General features: G+C 37.6%; 1 protein-coding gene across 1 annotated transcript in view; it reads left to right on the top strand.

Annotated features, from left to right (window-relative positions):
* C2CD6 (C2 calcium dependent domain containing 6) overlaps window positions 1–16,813 on the top strand; it is a 78,572-nt gene that overhangs the window by 20,156 nt on the left and 41,603 nt on the right. Inside the window, exons 6-9 of the mRNA XM_045198128.2 lie at window positions 8,059–8,103; window positions 9,011–9,079; window positions 10,725–10,804; window positions 14,352–14,498. Of these exons, the coding sequence (XP_045054063.2) occupies window positions 8,059–8,103; window positions 9,011–9,079; window positions 10,725–10,804; window positions 14,352–14,498 (341 nt within the window). The remainder of the gene's footprint in view (window positions 1–8,058; window positions 8,104–9,010; window positions 9,080–10,724; window positions 10,805–14,351; window positions 14,499–16,813) is intronic.

Here is a 16,813-nt window from a genome sequence, read left to right as displayed (position 1 = left end):
TCATAAATGTAGAAGGAATAATAGAATTACAAACTAAGCATTTTTGCAACATTTTATAGTGAATAATGATTCAGTCATAAGTTAGCAATGGTACTAAAAACATTAGGTAAAATGTGCTCAGAGAATAGGAACTTTGCATGGTGCCATAGTAAGAACCCACAGATTATTACAAAATGGAAAACATACCTGTACAATAGAAAGATGTGGTGGTTACCATTTTAACCAAGAGCTTGGACAACTTAATACCTAAGGTGGTACAATATGTTGTGCACAACCAATGAATTACTCTCATCAAAAATGTTTAACCCAAGTCTAACCTACCTGAGTTTAGACCTAACTTTTAGGGGATAGGGAAAAAGTTAAATAATGCCATGATGACATAATAAGGTAAATACATAATGTGACAAATACCAGCTTTGCTTCTTCAAAAAACTAAGGTCATTGAAAAAAACAAAAATGGAGCAACTATTCTACATTAAAAGAGATACAACAACTTTAATTGAGTACACATTTGAAAAAGTTACAAAAGACATTCTTCTGAAAATTGGGAAATTTTAAATATATACTGAATGTTAGATAAAATTCTAAAATTGTTAATTTTCTAGTGTGAGAGTAATATTGTGGTCATGTAGAAGGATATCCTTATTTTATTATTTTTAAATATATTTTATTGATTTGGCTATTACAGTTGTCCCATATTTTTCCTCTCCTTTATTCCCCTCCACCCTGCACCTCCCCTCCCACCAGCATTCCCCCACCTTAGTTCATGTCCATGGGTCGTACATATACATTCTTTGGCTTCTCCATTTCTCATACTATTCTTAACCTCCCCCTGTCTGTTTTGTACCTACCACTTATGCTTCTTATTCCCTGTACCTTTCCCCCCATTCCCTCCCCTCCCCTCCCTGCTGGTAACCCTCCATGTGATCTCCATATCTGATTCTGTTCTTGTTCTAGCTGTTTGCTTAGTGTGTTTTTGTTTTTGCAGTTTTTAGGTTCAGTTGTTGATAGTTGTGAGTTTGGTGTCATTTTACTGTTTGTATTTTTGATCATCTTTTTTTCCTTAGGTAAGTACCTTTAACATTTCATATAATAAGGGCTTGGTGATGATGAACTCCTTGAACTTGACCTTATCTGGGAAGCACTTATCTATCCTTCCATTCTAAATGAATGATAGCTTTGCTGGATAGATAATCTTAGATGTAGGTCTTTGCCTTTCATGACTTTGAGTACTTCTCTCCAGCCTTTTCTTGCCTGCAGGTTTTGAGAAATCAGCTGACAGTCTTATGGGCACTCCTTTGTAGGTAACTGTCTCCTTTTCTCTTGCTGCTTTTAAGATTCTCTCCTTGTTGTTGATCTTGGGTACTCTAACTATGATGTGCCTTGGTGTGTGCTTCCTTGGGTTCAACTTCTTTGGGACTCTCTGAGCTTCCTGGACTTCCTGATAGTCTATTTCCTTTGGCAGATTGGGGAAGTTCTCCTGCATTATTTTTCAAAGAAGTGTTCAATTTCTTGCTCATCCTCTTCTCCTCTGGCACCCTCCATGATTCAGATGTTGGAACATTTAAAGCTGTCCCAGAGGTTCCTAAGCCTCTCCTCATGTTTTGAATTCTTGTTTCTTCATTCTGTTCTGGTTGGATGTTTATTTCTTCCTTCTGGTCCAAACCGTTGATTTGAGTCCCAGTTTCCTCCCCATCACTGTTGGTTCCCTGTACATTTTCCTTCATTTCACTTTGCATAGCTTTCACTTCTTCCTCTATTTTGCAACCATACTGAACCATTTCTGTGAGCATCCTGATTCCCAGTCTTTGGAGCCCTGCATCTGATAGGCTGGCTATCTCTTCCTCCCTTTGTTCTATTTTTGGAACTTTGATCTGTTCTTTCATTTGAGCCACATTTTGTTTTCCTCAGTGTACCTGTTACATAGTAAGGGGAGGAGCCTTAGGTATTTGCCAGGGTGGGGCAACCCATTTTGCTGTGTTGTGATGCTGTATGTGGGGGAGGTGTCCAAGAGGGAACAATGCTGCTTGCTGGGCTCTGGGCTGTTGTTCAGTTTCTTCCCCAGCTACTCACAAGTAAATTGGGCCCTCCTGGTGCTGATTCCTGGGTGGGTGGGTTTGTGTACTCTGCAGGACCCTGTGGGTCTCTCCAATGAACTCACCTGTGATGCTGGGAATTTCTCCTGCTGCAGCAGCCCCCACAGGTTTTCCTGTGCTAGAATCCTGGGTTACACAGTTTGTCTCACTCCCCAGTTGTTCCTCCTGGTTTATCCACATGCATATGTAGGACAGCCAGTGGCTAGCCGCCACCTGGCCGCGAGTCCTCTCTATTCCAGCTGCCCATCTCCTCCCCTCCTACCAGTCTGGATGAATGTTTCTTCTTTAATTCCTTCGTTGTTGGACTTCAATACAGTTTGATTTTCTGGCAGTTGTGGTCATTTTTTGTTTTTAAATTTGTTGTCCTTATTTTGGTTGTGCAAGGAGGTAAAGTGTATGTACCTCTGATATCTTATTTTTACAGTATGCATGGTGACGTTTAACATTTTGGAGTGAAATGACATGATGGCTGCAACTTACAAATTGACAGTAAATGTATATATACGTGTAAATGTGTGTATATACACACACACATACACAGGTAAAGCCAACATGGCAAAATGTCAAAACAGTTTCAGCACTTCTTAAATCAAACTAATATTTGAACTTGTTTAATCCTTGTGAAAGGTATATTGGTACTTATTGTTGTAGTCTTCTGAATGATCTATGTGTTTGAAAATTCACAGTAAGAATGTGGTGGGAAGTCCGATAGTTTTTCAATATGTTAACAAGAGGCGTGAGAGGAAGAAGAAAAACAATAAATTGACTGCTGTGTAAGAGTAAGCAACTGAGTAAATAACAAGTTAGAGAGGTTGTGAAGAAAAAGGAACCTTTATTCACTGCTGGTGGGAGTGAAGACTGGTGGGGGTGCAGCCACTATAGAAAACTATATAACAATTCCTCAAAAAATTAATAATTGTGTTACCATATGACCCAGGAATTCCTCTTCTGGGTATCTGCCTGAAAAACTCGAAAACATTTACAAGAGGGGTTCCCCCAAAACTGGAACTATCCTCTGGAGGGCGGGCCCCTTATAGCTCAGGCTTCCCCAGCTAGGTGAGTGTTGTAGGAACTCATCTGTATCAATGTACCAGCTGGCATTGTTGTGAGAGGCTGTGTTCACTTTCAGTAAATGTTTTTTGAAGATTCTTTCAACACATTTGCCCATTTCATGATGGGTGATTTGTGAGCGCACCTACCACATCATGCTGAGTGTTCAGCAGTTTTTGACCAAAAACAGCACGAGCCCCCCCACTCCCTATTCACCTGATCTCACCTGGAGGAACTTTTTTTTGTTCTGTATTAAAAAAGTCCTCAAGGAAAATGTTTTGCCGATGCGGAAGGAGTGAAACAAAAAACAATAGAAGCACTAAAAAGCATCAAAATTGATGAGTTCAAAAACTGTTTTGAGTAGTGGAAAAACATTTCAATTAGGTGTATTGCATGAAATGGAGAGTGCTTTGAGGGTGACTGAAGTTTAAACATGTAAGAATAAATACACAATATTTTATAAATAAATTCTGGGCTTTGGGGGTTCCCCCTCGTATTTGCAAGATATATGCATCCTTATGTTTATTACAGCATTATTCACGATGGCCAAAACACGGAGACAACCAAAGTGTCCTTTGATAGAGGACTGGATAAAGAAGATGTAATACATATATACTGTGGGTGGAATACTTCTCAGCCAACAGAAAAGATGAAATATTACCATTTGTGACAACATGGATGGACCTTGAAAATATTATACTAAAAGAAATAAGTCAGAAAAAGCTAAGAACAAAATGATTTCCCTCATATATGGGATATAAAACTGAAACTCATTGGCACAGACAACAATATGGTGGTTACCAGAGGGAAGAGGGACAGGGGAAAGGAATTGACAGTGGCACAGCCATAAACATGGTGATGGAAGATGATTTGACTGTGGGTGTGGGCATGCAATGCAGTATACAGATCAGTTATTGTAGTGATGTACACTTGAAGCCTACATGATCATAGGTTCACATGAGTGAACCTGTATCACTCCAATAAATTTAATTTTTAAAAAAGGAAGCAACTGAGGATCCTCAGAGAAATTTGGGGAAGAGGACCTTGGAAATGACTAAAATTCCTTCTATTACATGGCAATTTAGGCATCAAAAAAATGTGACAATATTCATTAGTCACATTTTGTTGAAGGAGCTAGGACATTTTATGTGCAAACACTTCAGATTTATTTTTGTGAGGGCAAATTTTTAAGTGAAAGATAACATCTACCATCCCATAATTCTAATAGAGCATTTCACTGATCAGAAATTACTTTTAATTCTTTTTTATAAGCATAAGAAGGAAAACAGAAAATACAAATAAAAAGAACCAAATACAAATTCTAGAACTGAAATAAAATATCAGATAAAATTCAATATCTGAAATAAAAAATAACCTGATAGACTTTGCAAAATAGAGATATCAGAGGAGAGGCTATTCTTTTCTTCCTAATTCTTTAAAACATATGACTCGAAACAAAAACTATAACACTATCTTGTGGGGTTTATAATGTTTGTGAATGTAATGCATACAAGTTCAACATAAAGGACAGGGAACGGAGCTGGAATATAAAGAATCTATAAAATTGCAAGATTTTTGTATTTCTCTTCTGATTGTAACATTTTCCAAAACTGTAGTACAACATCACAACCAAGATACAGAATATTTTCATTCCTGCAAGGGTATCTGATGCTACCCCTTTATAGCTATACCTACTTCTCCCTGACCCCCACCCCTTTTAACCCTTGGTAATCACTAACCTGTTTTTCATTTCTGCAATTTTCTAATTTCAAGGATGTTATATTAATGGAATCCTACAGTATATAACCTTCTAGGATTGGTTTGTTTCACTTAGCATACATAACTCTGGAGAGTCGTCCAGGTTGCTGCATGTACTGGGAATTAACTCCTTTTTTGTTATTGAGTAATAGTCCATGGTGGAAGGTACCACAGTTTGACTAACCATTTGCCCACTGGAGGACATCTGTGTTGTTTCTAGTTTTTGGTTGTTGTGAATAAAGCTGCTATAAACATTCATGTACAGGTTTTTGCATGAATGTAAATATTCATTTCTCAGATAAATTTCTGGGTGGTAAGGTAGTTGCATGTATAGTTTTTAGGGAAGCTGCCAAACTGTTCTCCAGAGTGGCTGTGCCATTGTACATTCCTACCAGAAATGTATGAATGATTCAGTTTCTCAGCATCTTCATCAGTATTGCCATATTCTTCATTTTAGCTAATATGATAGGTGTGTGGTGATGTCTCATCGTGGTATTAATTTGCAATTCCCTAGTAGCTAATAATGTTGAACATATTTTTATGAGGGCTTTTAAATTTATTGATTATTCCACTTTTTGTCAAGTGTTTATTTAGGGACAACAAAATGCATAGGTACCACACAGACTGTACCACAGCTGTATAGTAAAGGATCAAGGGCAGTTTTATTATTGTTCTAGTCAACAAATTTTTATTGATCTGTATGTCCTATAAGCTTGAGCTGTGTCATTTGCTGTTTGAGTCACATGCAGGGATAGGTTAAAGACCTTCTGTTTTAGTTCTAGAACTACTAGATCAGTGGAAATCCTCATGGAGACTGGTAAAACCTAGTTTTTGGGTGAAGTTAAAGGACCTGGTGACCAGACCCAAACTGCAGATCATGTTTGGAAGCACAATGATCTGCTTCTGGTATCCATGGAGAGGACACACACGTTTATTTATAGCTACCAGTTATTATCAACTGCTCTCTGAATATACCCAGCCTGATTATGGAGGACAAACACCTTGAATTGAATTAAACAAATCACATAATAGGTGTTGAATAGCTTTATTTAGAAAAATTGATCTGTGGCTTAAATCATTAATCCCTGGGTCCTTCCTATCACTGATACATGTGGGGTTCCTTCGAGGTTCTGGGAGAAACCAGAAATATGAGCTAATTATTAAGGCTTCGAGTCCAATTAAGGCATATCAGTCAGTGTATTGGAGTTTATAATATTGCTGTATTGGTTATAAAAGGAAAGGTGATTATTACATTTGGGATGTATTGTAGTACTATTTGTGTTTATTGGTTTGGCTCTATGATCCTTCCCAGACAGGCCTAAGACTAGGTGATAAATTCAACAGGCAGATTGTTAGCCACTGTAATTATTTGATAAAGCTAATAGAGAACTCAAAGGTAGGAAAATTGTTAGAGTAATGTCCCCTGAAGAATCACATCTTTATGAATCCATACCTTTGAGTAGTCTACAGGTTTACCCTCCCCACTAGGCTTAGCCATGCAACTTGCTTTGAGCAGAGCAGAGCCAATTCAGGAGAGGGAGCCAAACAGCTCACTGCCATTCGCTGAAACTCACCAGAGGAGCTGAGTGAAGGCAAGCCTAAAACTCAGTGGATTTTGATGAGGTGCACATTCAGGATGAATATTTTAATGGGCTCCATTGAAGACTCAGTTGGGCAGATCTGTGTGGGATCTCCAGAAATAACTCAAATATTTTTACAATAGTTTACTTTTATATGAGAAAGGTGAATCAGTAGGTTGAGATATTTGATCAAAAGCAGAGACAAAGAGTATAAAAGTGAAGAAAAAGGAGGAGGAGGAAAAGGAGGGGGAGGGGGAGGAGGAGGAGGAGGAAGAGGAAGAGGAAGCAGTCTTAGAAAAGTTAGATATTTCCCTGCCTCCACCCCCACCCCCATTTTGGAAAAGGAAAGTTATCAAGAAAAAGAAGCTATAAAGAGTAGGTTGACAGAATCATTAAGAAAATCAATTTCAATTATTTATGAATTTTTTGAGAAATCTTGTGATTTTTATATGAAGAACATATAGCAGGTCCTCAAATAACATCATTTTGATATAACATTGATGATGTACTGTAGGAACTTAACTCTTGTTATATCAATTAGCTTATGGTAAAATTGGTATCATTATATGTCATTTGGCTTAAAGATGAATAACCTATTGACATTGAGTGAGGACTTGCTGTTTATGATATTCTAATTCTGTGTGATGTCTGCCATTGTAACTACCTGTTATTTCCCTCACTATAATGTCTTACCAGGAATTGAAAGGGCACATGTTAAATAGGTTCTTGTGGATCGTTATGTTTTGGGAGTGAAATGAGTACAAAGGACATGGGAACCAGATACCAAACTTTCCACTACTGAGAATTAGTGACTAGAATGTCTGGAAGACATTCCAGATAGCATGAGGCCTAAAAGAAGAAAACTTTGCATCTACATGGAAGCAATGGAAGGGATTGTGGAGGGTGTTATTCCACCTCCTGACCTTGAGGTATATGGGCCTTCACTTGAGTTTATAAGGGAAGCAACATCCTTAGTAGTGAACCAGGCTCATGTAAAGCAAAGGGAGGATGTTTAGTGGATCAGTTAAAGATGTAAGATTGTTTGTTAATCACAGAATGGGAATTCCACGAGCTGCAGTGGAAAATGCTGGGAAAAAAAGGGAACCATGGGATGTTGGCCTAGTTGGGAGAACTGATAGCAGAGATGACCAGAGATGGTGACCAAGGATACCACAGGTTTACCTGGTTTAAAGATCCCAACAGTTCCTGAAAGATGAAAGAAGCCTCAGTTCTGTCAGGAGTCAGCTTATCATGTAGAGTTATGTGTAGTGACCCTTCAGAACCTAACTATAGAAATGATCCCCAAAAGTACTGTAGGCAGTTCCTCTAAGACTTCAAAAAGGGAGACTATAACTAGCAGGGACATTTTTGTCTAAAATATAAATGTAAATATTAACTTTTATTTTTGGTACAACCTGGAATTTTATTTTCTTTCAAATATTTATTTTATCTGTGTTTTAGCTACTAAATATGTGCATTAAAATTATTACCTGATTTTTTAAAAATGTACAAAATAGTTTAGATTATATACATGAGTGAGTATATTTAAGAATTTTATTACTTATTTGTTCTAGAAGGGGTGCTTTACTGAAGAATTTCAAGTATCGAATAAAAATACAGTAAGAGCTTTACTGAAACTTCCAAAGTTTTGTGCCTACACTTAACATTCCATATAACTTTACTCTGATATTGCTTTTATTCTTTGTTACCCTACTAGACAGTGTTTGAATTAATGGAAATATATTAAACAGAAAGTACAATATTTACTCACAAAATTTTCATCTCCACTTTTAAAAAAATTCTCTGTGTTACTGCTAAGTGGTGAACAAGAAATTTAGAAATTATTGGGCAAGAGAGTAAAATGCCTCTTAGGCTGCACAGCCTCAGGATCCCCACTCGGTGAAGAAATGTTTTTCCCCTTGAGGAGTTTCTACAGAGTTGTTTACAAGTCTTACTTGAATTTTTAAGTACTTAAAAATTATTATCGTGATTAATTGATCTTCTATTCAGAGAGACTTCTGCTGCCAAAAGCCAAAGCAGGGAAAAGGAACATAAAAAACAGAATGATGGACATTTGAAGTCATAACCTCTGACACCCTCCTTCATTTCACATAGAAGCGAGCTGGGTTCAGTATCTAAATCAAAATAATATCTGAAAGTGGAAGTGGAGGTGGGAGAAGTGTGAGTAAATACTTTAAAATGTATAACTCATATACATGTATATGAATATATGTACACATATATATGTATCTTATCATAATTCTATTAACAATCATAAATTGATATTCTCCACATTTTTGTTCATACAATATTCCTTAACTTGAACATAACATTTTTTTGAGTTCAGGAACTCCACAGATTCTTCTATAGGAGTTCCTTGTGTAATTTTTTTTTTTTAAATCAGGAGATTCGTGCCTTGGTTTTCTAACTTAATAGATTAGTGAAGTAAAAAATGTCACTTGCTCTTACTTCTTTATTAAAATATCTTTCTGATCAAATAATAAGATGAATTTGCCACATGTTCAGTTTATCTGCAGGATGGAGGTGGAATTTACGTTCTCCTATGGAAACTTTGGCTTTGGATTTTCACATCAGGTTAGTTCCCTTTAAAAATCATTCTCCTTCATCTCTTCAGCCAGTTGTCCCTGTCTGAGCCTCCATTCTTCCCAGTTTGATAGATTCTTTGAAGTAAATATTTTAAAAAGAATGCTGTTTTTCTTCAGCCTAAAGAAAATGAAACATTTCTATTATTTGTCCACTTTAAATAATGATCTTTATTATAAAATTTGCATGTATGTGTACACATACTTAAGTAATTTAAAGCAAAATTATTTTTAAGTATTCAAGAAGTGAGTGTGGATTTTTATATCTAGAAATATTAAAATGGATTCATTGATGCCATTCAGATATTGCTTGTGCTCTGATCACATGTGCTCCTTTCCCCCGTGGTTACTTCAATATCTGGTGCTACTGGTATCTTCCTTGATTCATCCAAAAAGTGATATGCCCCAATAAGATATCTTCCTAGCTTTGGCCCACCCTTTAAAGTTCACTGCATATATCCACGTTGCGGTGAAAGTTCTTGTACATTAACCTACGTCTTTTCATTGTGTCCATAGGTTATATTTCTAGAATGGAAATTATTGTACAAAACAATGAACTTTTCAAGGAATTGTTCTAGAAAAGTTGTGCCAACATACATTCTCATCAAATGTATGAAAGAATTCTTGATATCCCTGGGCATCATCACAGCTTTGGGGCATTTATAAATCCAGTCATATTAGTGCTGCGGTTATATAGGGGAAAGGACCCCTATATTTTGCAAACAATCTTTCATGTTTCGCTTTCACTATTTTTTTTTATAGTCTTGGTTGTTTTTTTAATTGCAAATTGAAAGTGGGTAGACTCATTAAAAAGTCTGCCATTATGTTAACTGAGAAATTGCTGTAAAATGTATTTTTAAATTTTGCCTGTGGTAGATCATAATGATTTTTAATGCCTTTTCAGTCAGAAGTAAGTAATATAGAGATGAAAGCCAGTAGGCACAACCAGTTTTTTCTTTCTCTGCTTTGTTTTTTTTCCCTTCTGCCTGTTATCTTTTCTTATTATCAGTTAGGTCTTATAGGGGCCCCGAATTATTTAGCCTTTTTTTGTGACAGTCACAGTTTATGAGCATCAACTTCAGAGAGAGGTTTTGTGTTTGAATGTAAGTATAACATGTAACAATTCCATTCTTAGGGAGAAATAGCCTTTTCAAATAAAACTGGACAAGTATTGTTTTATGTAGGTGGACTCTACTAAAAACAGGTAACAAAGGTATTGTATGGAAATGAGTGGGAAATTTAAGAAAAGTTCAACTTGATTTTCTGTCTATGAACTTTTCAGTAATATAGTTCCCTACTTACCTATCACGATAATGTCAAAAAAAAAGTACCGCATTGGGGGCAGATAAAGCTGCATTGAGATCCTGGCTGTCTTGCCTGTTGGGTAACCTGAAACATATTACTTATCTGAAGTATTATCTGTAAAATAGGCACCGTTTTCTATCACATAGGATTACTGAGAGGATTAAATAATATGAAAGAAGATTCTTGGCAGATATTTAGTGCTCAATAAATGTTAGTTCTTCCCCTCTTATGTGTTATTTAAGGCCTGTTTTATAGTCCTGGAGCATAGTAGTATTAGGGTGAACTCTAACCGTCATTAAACAGTGTTAAAATATATTTACCATTTTCTTCAGTTAAAACCTCTTCAAAAAGTTGTGGAGCCATCCATGTTTATGAATACTGCACCGCCTCCAGAAAGAACAGACCCTGTGACGTAAGTGTTTGAAGTCTTGTTAGCACAGTCAGGTCATGTGGTCTTTGAAACATTTCACCATTTAATGGAGCATTTGGTTGTGTTAAGACATAGGCCAGAATGGGTTAGAGCAGGGGTATCAAACTCATTCAAAGGGCTGAATGTAATTTCAACTCCTTAACAGTTAAGGAGTAGTTACATTTATACAGTCCTAAAATAATTTCAGCCCTTTGAAGGCAACTGTGAGGCTGATGTCACCCCTGGTGAAAATGAGTTTGACACCCCTGGGTTAGACTACAAACAAAGAGAGCAGTGAATTGTTTTGCTTAAAAAGGGGGACAAATTTTGGGTTTCTGGATATAGCCCTGAAGAGAGCTGCTGGTGGGGGGGTCTGGAGATAAGAAAAGTAAAAGAGGTGGGTGCCAGCTTCATGGCTGAAGGCAGGAGGGGAAGGGTATCCTGATGAAGAAAGTTGGCCAGTGAGATATTCCTTGTGTAGAAAGAAGTGAGCACTTTTAAGATCAAGGTGTCTAGTAGTTTTTAATTCCCTGCTCCACAGTATAGTAGTGTTTACCCGACTTCCACACACTCCATTTGTTATTTCTAAATCCAGCCAAGTCTGTCTATAGTCAATAAATGTCATTAGCAAAACAAAAGTAACTTAAAATATGTCAACCAGTCTTGAAATTTCAACAGTAAAAAATAGATCAAAGAAAAATGAGCACCTGAGAGAGACATTTAATCTATAGTGTTAAGATTAAGAAATGGAAAATATCTGAAATGGAATTAGTGAATTAGGTATACGATAGGAAATTATATTCTGAAATGTTTTTTGTCATATAGTCTCACCAACACTGAGTATTATTATTAAAAATAAATTTTGTCCATTTGATACTGGTGATTTGTTGAAATAGTAAAGTGGAATGTTTTTCTTATGTTTATTGATTGTTATTTCCTTATCCATTTGTTCATTGATTCAACCAACATTCACTGAATGACTGCTATACCCCAAGGCACTGCAAATACAAATATAAATGAGGCCTGGCCCTTGCCCTCAAGTAACTCATGGTTTAATGAAGAGGTAACCTGTAAAAAAATTATTAAAAAAGATAAGAGCTCCTCTAAAGGGAAACATAAAGAACTATGGGTCTTGGCTAAGGAACTTCTCATATCCGTTCTTGAAGAGCTCTGTGATCACTCTCTCTGTAGTCCAGCCCTGATGATGAGAACTGCGGTCCCTGAACTGGAAACCTGAGTGAATTGGGAGTAACTGTATCCCCGAGTGGCAAGAGCGGAGTGATGGCTCACCCGCCAAAGGCAAGGTGGAGTGGTTACTGTAATGGACAACAAGGTCAAAGCAGCAGTCAGAATAGAATGACTCATGCAGACCTATACCACTGGCTAGCTGATCATGATATTCTTAGGGGGAAAAATATATATATAAGAAGCCTATTAAATTATTACTTGATCTGTATAAGCAGAAAAGCTCTAGGTAAAGTGAACAAAAGTCTAACCTGAGTCAAAAAGACAGAGTCACAGCCCCTCAGTCAATTCCCAGTCTGAGCCAGTCTACAGACCCAGAATCCCTTGAGCAAGGAGGAGGCCTGGTCTCTTGAAGAGAGAATCTGGCACACTGCCAAAAATTTATAACGTTAATTTTTCTATCAGCATTTTATCAGGGTGACTGTGCACTAGGGAAAAGGAAATAATCCAAGCTTTCAGAGACTACTGGACACTGGCTCTGAACTGACACTAATTTCAGAAGATCCAAAACATCACTGTTGTTGACCAAAGTAGGGGCTTATGGAGGTTAGGTGATCGGTGGAGTTTTAACTGTGATCCATCCCACAGCAGACCCAGTGGGTCCCTGAACCCATCCTCCAGTTCCCTAATTCCAAAATACATAGTTGCAATACACATATTCAGCAGTTGGTAAGTTCGTACATTGGTTCCCTGACCTGTGGAATGAGGGATACTATGGTGGGAAAGGCCAAATGGAAACCACTAGAGCTACCTCTACTTAGGAAAATAGTAAAACAAAAGCGACACCACATTCCTGGAGGGATTACAGAGATTGGTGCTGTCATCAAGGACTTGAAAGATCCAGGAGGTGATTCCCATCACATCTGCATTCAACTTGCTTATTTGCCTATGGGTAAAACAGATGGCTCTTGGAGAATGACAGTGGATTACTGTAAATTTAACCAGGTGGTGACTCCAAGTGCAGCTGCTGTGCCACACGTGGTTTCATTGCTTGAGCAAATTAACATGTCCCCTCCCCTCCTTCCTGGTGTACAACTATTGATCTGGCAAATGCTTTTTTCTCCATGCTCGTTAATAAAGACCATCAAGCAGTTTCCTCTCAGCTGGCAAGACCAACAACACACCTTCACTGTTCTCCCTGAGGGGTGTATCCATTCTCTGGTCTTATGTCATAATTTAGTTCACAGGAATCATCACCTTTCCTTTATCACATGGTCCCTCATGGTGATGGCATCATGCTGATTGGATCAAGTGAGCAAGAACTAGACTTTAAAAAAAAATTTAGTTTCAGATGTACAGAATAGTGGTTAGACAATTATACAGTTAACAAAGTGATCCCCCTTATCATTCTAGTACCTTCCTGGCACTATTCGTAGCTCCAGACTTACTGGTGAGACATTTGCATATCAGGGTGGAAAGTAAGTCTGACAAAATTCAGGGGCTTTCTACCACAGAGAAATGTTAGGAATCCAGTGGTATGGGGTTTGTCAAGATGTTCCTGCTAAGGTGGATCTGGGCCCTCCTAAACAAAAAACAAAAAACGAACAAACAAACAAAACGCACAATATCTGCTGGGCCTCTGGATTTTGAAGGCAACGTATTTCTCGTTTGGGTGTGCTAATCTGGCCCATTTATCAAGTGATCTCAGGGAAAAATACATACACCCACACATAGAAAATACCTTAATTTTCTTTCCTCTCTTCTTATCATTTAACATAAGATATTTTGATGTTACATCATCATATTTAAGTTATATCATAGTATGTAAGTTTCAGGATATTGATGAGAAGGGTTAACACCCAAGGACTTTACACCTCTTCTGAGGAATGGGATAGTGAGTTTTGGTTTGTGCAGGATAGTTGTAGGAGGAATTTTGACCTTGATATTGCTTTCATTTGGAGATTAAATGTGTTTTAAGGAAATATGAATGGGTGCCAAGTTGACAAAGGGTGGACTTAAGGTAGTTAATTTTATGTGTCAACTTGACTGCACCATAAGATAGAGATTTGGATCTAGATATTGGGAGAGAAATCTGAGCTTAAACACTTTCAACTTCTCTTTAGAACTTTAGGTTCTCTCCTTTCCCATTTCTGTTGCCCATACTCTTAATAGTAACAGTAAAAACAACACTTCTCTCAGGATTTCTGACTTTTGTCGTCTTTCTTAGCTCTATCCTCTGATGGTCCAAAGTGGATAGGTGAGTTTACAGCATAAAAAAGAGAGTGATTCAAAAGTGATAGCTACCACTGGTTTTAGATGAGCACTTATGTATAATTTCAATATTTAACTTTATTACCTTTTGCAGAAATGTTATTATACCACAGCCAATAGAATATCCAGCATTCTTATCCCCGGACCTGAATGTTACTGTTGGGATGCCAACGTCAGTACCCCAATCCAACCAGCCCTCTGTAGTGCGACTTGAAAAACTTCAGCAACGACCTCGGGAAAGGTAACAAACAAAACCAAAATGTTTTAAAATCTTATTTGTGTGTTGTTTGTATATTAATTTTTTTCTTCAAGACGTGGTCTTGCTATTAGTCCAGAAACCTTCACTGTGGTTATAGTTCATGGTTTCAGAGGTTATTCCTGAGTTTTGTTTATCGTACTTAGGGGTTTGTTTCAAAAAGTCCGTGCAAAGGCAAGAAAAGAGGTGAGAACTCATTTATTAGGTAATGCCAACAAAATAAAGAGATAAACTGAGGCAAGTTCAAAATTGTAAAAAGATGAGTTTATTCAGGAATAACAGAGGAATTGCAATTCAGGACATGCAAATTGTAGCAAGCTATGAGTGAATCCATTGAGGGTTTGGGGTAAGCTATATTTATGGGCAGGGAATGTAAGGAGGGGGAAGTTGAGTTAAAGTCTGTTAAAATAAGAAACAAATGGAGACCAGCTTTGAAAATTCCTTGGGCTGACAAAACCAGTCAGCCAGTCATACAAACAAAGCTCAATAGCTTTTTAAAAAATCCTCACTCGGGATTATTTACTACTTTTAGAGAGAGATGAAGGGGGAGGGAGGGAGGGAGAGAGAAAAAAAGAGAAACATGAATCAGTTGTCACCTGTCTGTGCCCTGACCAGGGAGGGATCAAACCCACAACCTAGGTATTTGCCCTGACTGGGAATCAAACCCGCAACCTTTTGGTATATGGGACAATGTTCCAACCAACTGAGCCACTCAGCCAGTGCTGAATTTAGCTTATTTTTAAAGACTAACTTGACTTGGGTCATTTCTTATTCATGACCTAGAAACCATAAACAAAACTTCCCAAGGTTGATTTGAGGCAATCCCTGGCCAATTCCCTATCATTTAAGAAAATTCCAGTATTTTCAGTTTTCTGTAAATTGGAGATTTATGGGAAATCAGCTTTTCAGTTCTTAAGTTTTGTTTTTCTGATGTCACATGCCTGAGATTTTGCACTTTATATCCTCCAGTTCCATTTTAGACTGAAATTCTTTCACAGGAGAAAGTACATTTGCTCTGCCTGCTGACTACACAATATATTCTATAGGCTCTCATTCTCTGCTCTGTATATCTTATTTTTTTTCTCTATAGTTCAATCTAGGTATTTCCTTCTGAACTATTTTATAGTTCACTGGTTCTTTCTCTCCAAGCTCCACCTGTAGAACCTTGACTTCTCTGGCTCACCATGACTGCGCTGGTTTTTGCTGGGCTTTCTTTTGAGCAGCGGTACCACTCCACTCCCTTCTTTCTAGCAGAATCAATCACAGTGAATCATCATCTTCCCTTTCTGCTCACTGACTCACATGTATCTTTGTTGTATGCTTTCACAATCTTGAGATGTTATTGTCCCTATTCTCTTTTTTTATTGTTGTTCAAGTATAGTTGTCTCCATTCCCCCACACTCCTCCCAACTCCAGCCATCCCCACCTCCCACCCCTGATCCCACCCCCCCTTGGTTTTGTCCATGTGTCTATAGTTGTTCCTGAAAATCCTCCCCCCCCTTTTCCATCCCATTATCCCCTCCCACCTCCTGTCTGGTTACTGTCAGATTGTTCTTAACTTCAGTGTCTCTGGTTATATTTTGCTTGCTTATTTGTTTTTGGAATTTGGACCTGATATTTTTCTGTTGCTCAAGTTTATATGAAATTAATTTTCCTGGTTTTTGTAGGAGACTTGGTTTAGAAAGCTTTCTTAGCTTCACAGAGCTCCTACTCCTAATGTTTTCATCTGGTGGTTAAAAAATACAATGAGCTGATTTCTAAGATTTTTCTGAAGAAAAATCCTCCTGTACTGGAGTAGAGACCTGGCTAGTCAGCTTTGAGCATTCACAGTGGTTAAACCACTTCAGTTCTTTTAGTTCTTACCACAAATCCTTTGCATTCACTCACTTTTGGAATGAACAAGCCCCTCCCAGTTTTAATTGCTATTCTTAAATTGGCCTGCTGTGCTGTCCTGTGACTAATGTTAGTTACTTGGGGTTTTCTTATTCTCAAGTTGATCAGATACTCCTTTTGCACTGGTTGCTTTCTCCCGTGTATACACTGTACCACAAAGATGTTATGTACAGGGTCCAGCACAAATAACGCCCCTTTTTATTACACAATCTTTTATTACAAAATCATAAGCATGTAATTCTGTGACATAACAATATCACACTCAAGCACACCATATGACATTTTAGATGAAATGTTCAAATTAAAACGATAAATTATCATACCTATATTATTACCCTACCAACCATACTCAAGAAGGCCTTACTTCTGCTGGACCCCTATATGTGCTTGGGAGCTCACAGGAATAC

This window comes from Desmodus rotundus, chromosome 2 (genome assembly GCF_022682495.2).
Source record: "Desmodus rotundus isolate HL8 chromosome 2, HLdesRot8A.1, whole genome shotgun sequence".
Lineage (NCBI taxonomy): Eukaryota > Metazoa > Chordata > Mammalia > Chiroptera > Phyllostomidae > Desmodus > Desmodus rotundus.
This window is presented reverse-complemented; position numbering and strand designations above follow the sequence as displayed.